A 5,153-nucleotide genomic window follows, 5' to 3' on the forward strand; every position below is an offset into this window, starting at 1 on the left:
GTATGTATGTATGTGTGTGTGTGTGTGTGTGTATGTATGTGTGTGTGTATGTATGCATGTATGTATGTATGCATGTATGTGTGTGTGTGTGTGTGTGTGTATGTATGTATGTATGTGTATGTGTGTGTGTGTGTGTGTGTATCTCATATTAATGTTAAAAAACCTCATAAAGTGAAATTTTCCTGCCATGGGACCTTTAAAGTAATTAGCAGTGAATCGTGGCCACCTTCAGCATGCTGGTGAGGTAGACGGCGATGCTCTGCGTCAGCATGCGGTTGGGCCGCAGCTTGGCGCTCTTCCTGCCGGCGATGTAGCTGTTGCTAAGGCCGACCAGCGTTCTCATCTCCTCCATGGCGGTGCGAGTATCCACGTTGTCACACAGAGCGTCGTGGACGGCAGACTTCCTGTCGTAGAAACTGAACAACACGAGAAAGACCATTTGGCTTTGTCCTCTTTCTTTTTCTTTTTTTTCCCCCTAAACCTCCAGATCTTCAGATGTCTCACGCTTGTTTTGACCCATATGGTAAAAGCTCAGTAAGGAGCTTTGTCTCCCATATTAACTCATATTAAATCTTTCCTCTCTTACCTGTTGTTGAGCTCCACCTCTGCTGCCTCCCACTTCTCAAAGCGCCCGGTGACATCAGTCGGAGCGCGCAGTATGTCTTTCACATTCAGGAAGAACTCCTGTTACATGGAAATAAATAACAAAAACTATTAAAGTAGGTTGGACATTATTATTATTACCGCCACTACATTTTTACATTCTTTCCTTTGTATTTCTTATCTGTAGTTTTGAATATTTGTTCTTGTATTCTATCCTTTTTATTATTTGATGATGTGTGTGCTGTGTGTCTTATATTTCACTACTATAGCACTGAAATCTGCCAATTTGGGGTCAATAAAGTCAAATCTGATCTAATCTAATCTGAACTTAAAGGGGCATCAAACAGCATATTAGCTAAAGATTTTATACCACCTCTAAATAAAAAGCCCATTTGTCTATCGTCCCTTACGTTCAAGAACTTCTCGTACTGGACAGCCGACTCCATGGTGTTGGACGAGTAGTCCAGCGTGTCTTTCCAGGAATGCATCAGGAAAGCCAGACGGAGCTGACGAGCTGCAGGAGGACAAATAGATGTAAATGTAAATGTAAATGTGCTGTATTTATATAGCGCTTTTCTAGTCTTAACGAATTCCTACCTCAAGGCTTTTACATACATACGGAACCATTTACATTAACAACATTCGTACCGGTGGCGGAGGCTGTCGTATCAAGGTGCCCACTGCTCATCAGTAACATTCACACAACATTCACACTCCGATGGGGCAGCATACAGGGGGAACTCGGGGTTCAGTGTCTGCCCAAGGACACTTCGACATGGGACTACAGGGCCAGAGACGACCACCAACCTTCCGATTGGCAGGCAACCGCTCTACCACTGAGCCACAGCCGCCCTTTAATAAACGGAGGAGGGTTAAATCTGTCACTAACAAACCAAATCTCATCTGGAAGTGTTCTGAGAAAACTAGACTTCTGCCCCTCCTCTAGGGTGTTTTTCAGGTTTTAGAAAATCTAAATGTGACGGGAGACTTCTATGGAGCTAGATTTGTTTCTTTATCACATGCGAGAAAAAAAAAAGGTTTGAGAGAAAAAGGTTTTCATACCAATAGATACCAAAAAAAAAAGAAAAATCGCTCTCAAAATACTTTTTTAAATGCTCAAATGTATATTTTTTGCTATCAGTGTGAATAAAAATAATCTAAAAAAAAAAAAGGGTGTTTCTCTCACGTTGGACGTTCCTATTGGCTGTTCTACCGATGCAAGCACCCGTCCCTTCAGATGGTGAAAGCCTGATTCAACGGTGGAAGGTCTTGCAGAAAAAGTTATTCCAGTATTGGCAACAAGAGGGTGGCAGTCTGCAGGGAGTTGGGTTAGAAAACGGAGGGTCGCCGGTTCAAGTCCCCATGCGGACCAAAGTAAGGAGTGTGGATTGCCCTTGCACCGTAACACCCCACCACCCCCACCCCCCACACTCTGACATCTCTCCATTTTGTGTATTTCCGGCCTGTGTGTAGTGATTCTAACAGAGTGTAAATTGTAATTTCCCCCCTGGGGATCACTAAAACATAAAAAAAAATAAAATAAGAAAAACAAAAGAAAGAGTCTTAAAGAGTCTGACAATTGACAAAATAAAACGTGCATCGATATCGTTGAAGCGTTTCAGAGATGGAGACAAAATGTTGCTAATAGTTTCTGCTAACCATAACCAGAGGCTCAGGATTCTGTAGCTAGAACCTTGAATCTCGAAAGGCTTCACAAAGAAAACAGGACGGTTATTTTCATGTAACTGCCGCTATATAAACAGCATGATCACATGCGGAAGGCTGTGGTACATTCGGATGGTTTTTACTAGGGAACTTTAGGGGGGGGCAACATTGGACTATATAAGCTTCAGTTTATATTTTCATAATGGGTTATAAATGTGATTCATTTTGTTGTTTCTTTACTTTTATCTTGTTTTTTTTTAACTTCCTTTTCCTTTGGAAAGGGTAGATTTAAAATTGATAAATCTTTACTTAAAATAAAAATAACAACAGGTGTCTACAACATTAGAGGTGTCAAGCAGAACCAGTTGGGTCACCTGTGTTCTTTGCCAGGGCATCTTTAATGGTGATGAAATTCTTCAGAGACTTGGACATCTTGCAGCCTGCGATCGTCAGGTGTCCGGTGTGCAGGAAGTATCTGACCCAGTGGTCGTTCTCAAAGAAAGCCTGAGAAGAAAACAACCGATGGTGGTTAAACACCGTCACTTTCTCTTTGATTGTAAATGGCTAAATACAGCAGTTCATTAAGACAGTTAATCATCTTTAACTACTCGAATGCTATCTGTGTTTTATTCACTACAGCAGGGGTCTTCAACAGGGGGTCGCGGAGGTACTGCATGGGGGTCGTGAAAGTTTTGGTTGATTAGACTTTTTTTTATATCCCCCCCCCCCCCCCCCCCCCCCTGCAATTTTTTTCCAACTAATTGAAATGTCTTTAAATCCACATTAACATGAATTCAACACACTGTAGTAAACAGATAAATGGAGGCAGAAGATGTCTTTCAGTCATCAACGCACACATGGCACTTTAGGACCAGTTTGATATAACACAATGTTATACAATATATATAATTAGGGGGTCCTCGCTCCATCTCGCCATCAGTTTGGGGGTCCTTGGCCTGGAAAACGTTGAAGACCCCTGCACTACAGGCTTCAAATGTGGGGCCAATTAGAGTAAAAGACAAGCAGGAGCAAATATCGTCAATAAACAACTTCAAAAGACTTTTGTACCTCAGACTGAGCCAACTCGTTGTCGTGATGGGGGAATCGAAGATCAAACCCCCCGCCGTGGATGTCCATGGACTCTCCCAAGATAGAGCCAGCCATGGCAGAACATTCGATATGCCAGCCCGGCCTTCCCTGTTACAATTCAAAATATTCAACAGCGCAGAAACAATCAATGTCGCATCAATCACATCCAAAGGTGCCTCATCTTTTACTTTCTGCAATATACACCCTAGCATCGTGTTGTAGAAGTAATGCATCAGTTTAACACCACACCTATACTAAGAATGAACTCTCACCTTCCCCCACGGGGAGTCCCATGAAGGCTCTCCGGGCTTAGAGGCTTTCCACAAGGCAAAGTCGTTGGGAGACCTCTTCTCCCCTAATCTGTCAGCTGAGATGCTCAGGTCCCCTGCAGGGCCACACAAGACACAGCAGAGACCAACAAGACTATCAGAACTGGCTTAGAAAAACAGAGAGAAATCCACCTTCAGCATTCATGGTAATACGCGAGATTTAACAGATTTGAATTGAACGTCAAAACATGGCAGTATAAATATAATGAAATTGGGGCGGCTGTGTTTCAGTGGTAGAGCGGTTGCCTGCCAATTGGAAGGTTGGTGGTTCAATCCCCGCCCCTGCAGTCATTGTCGAAGTGTCCTTGGGCAAGACACTGAACCCCGAGTTGCCCCCGGTGCTGCGCATCGGAGTGTGAATGTGTGTGAGTGTTTATCTGACGAGCAGGTGGCACCTTGTACGGCAGCCCCGGCCACAGTGTATGAATGTGTGTGAATGGTGAATGTTTCCTGTAGATGTAAAAGCGCTTTGAGCAGTTGTTAAGACTGGAAAAGCGCTACATAAATACAGCACATTTACATTTAAAAAAAGTTACAAAAGATTTATTTCAGAACGGTACAGAAGTGAGGAAGAAGAGTGGAAATCTCACCGATGTTAGTGGTGCTAGTGTATTTTTATTTTTTTTTTGATTATTTTTTGGAGCTTTTTCCTTTATTAGATAGTGAGAGTGGACAGAGAGAGAAGGGGGAGAGAAAGAGGGGATGACACAGAGCACATGGACTCGGCGATTGTTTTTTTTGTCTTAATAGCTTGATTGAGTATAGCTTAAATTGAAGTAGTATTTTTGTATTATTTTAAATTTTTGGTTTAGATTATTTTTGTTATTGTTTTCTTCATTATATATCGTTTCATTCAATATGTAATAAATAAATTATATAATTAACATAAATACATGAAAAAATAATTTTATATATGAGTCGATAAAGTTCAAACCGATTGTTTTTTTTGACTCATATGTATTTATTTCACAGTCAGTATGTAATTATATATATAAAAAATGAATAATAATATGATATAATAAAAAATAATAATCAACCAAAACAACTTTGCCAACTCAAAGAAGGTCCCTGAACTAAAATGTGTGCTATCAGATTTGAAAGCTGCTAGAGTCCCAGACAACCTTTTGGTAGTTAAAATGTGAAAACATATCTACCTTCTCCCTCTTGTAAAGCTTTCTGATCTCCGACCGCCTCTGGCACCAGTTTGGCGTACGAGTGCTGCGGGCTGGCATCAAACTTCGAGGTGTCGAAGTACACAGAAGCGTTCGATTCGTACCTGAACACATCAGAAAACCCAAATAATGCTAACTGTCCTGGTAATGACAAACGATGTGGATGCACCATGAATAGTAGACACTGGTAGTTTCTTCCTCACCCGTAACCATTGGACACAACCTTCTTCACAAACTCCACGATCTCAGGCACGTATTCACTGACTCGAGTGAGGACGTCTGGGGGAAGAACCTG

General features: G+C 41.8%; 1 protein-coding gene and 1 long non-coding RNA gene across 3 annotated transcripts in view; one reads left to right on the forward strand and one right to left on the reverse strand.

Annotated features, from left to right (window-relative positions):
* Positions 1 to 5,153, reverse strand: part of LOC116685773 (cysteine--tRNA ligase, cytoplasmic) — a 30,971-nt gene that overhangs the window by 11,789 nt on the left and 14,029 nt on the right. For both annotated transcript variants that reach the window (XM_032510701.1, XM_032510702.1), the window contains 8 exons: positions 5,062 to 5,150; positions 4,841 to 4,962; positions 3,630 to 3,742; positions 3,337 to 3,465; positions 2,643 to 2,772; positions 1,014 to 1,117; positions 587 to 684; positions 227 to 416 (listed from right to left, as the gene is read on the reverse strand). In XM_032510701.1, coding sequence (XP_032366592.1) covers positions 227 to 416; positions 587 to 684; positions 1,014 to 1,117; positions 2,643 to 2,772; positions 3,337 to 3,465; positions 3,630 to 3,742; positions 4,841 to 4,962; positions 5,062 to 5,150 — 975 coding nt within the window. The remainder of the gene's footprint in view (positions 1 to 226; positions 417 to 586; positions 685 to 1,013; positions 1,118 to 2,642; positions 2,773 to 3,336; positions 3,466 to 3,629; positions 3,743 to 4,840; positions 4,963 to 5,061; positions 5,151 to 5,153) is intronic.
* Positions 1 to 5,153, forward strand: part of LOC116685801 (uncharacterized) — a 22,265-nt gene that overhangs the window by 10,963 nt on the left and 6,149 nt on the right. The window contains exon 2 of the long non-coding RNA XR_004331048.1: positions 1,263 to 1,268. This is a non-coding gene — a long non-coding RNA (uncharacterized LOC116685801). The remainder of the gene's footprint in view (positions 1 to 1,262; positions 1,269 to 5,153) is intronic.

This window comes from Etheostoma spectabile, unplaced genomic scaffold, assembly GCF_008692095.1.
Source record: "Etheostoma spectabile isolate EspeVRDwgs_2016 unplaced genomic scaffold, UIUC_Espe_1.0 scaffold270, whole genome shotgun sequence".
Classification (NCBI taxonomy): Eukaryota; Metazoa; Chordata; class Actinopteri; order Perciformes; family Percidae; genus Etheostoma; species Etheostoma spectabile.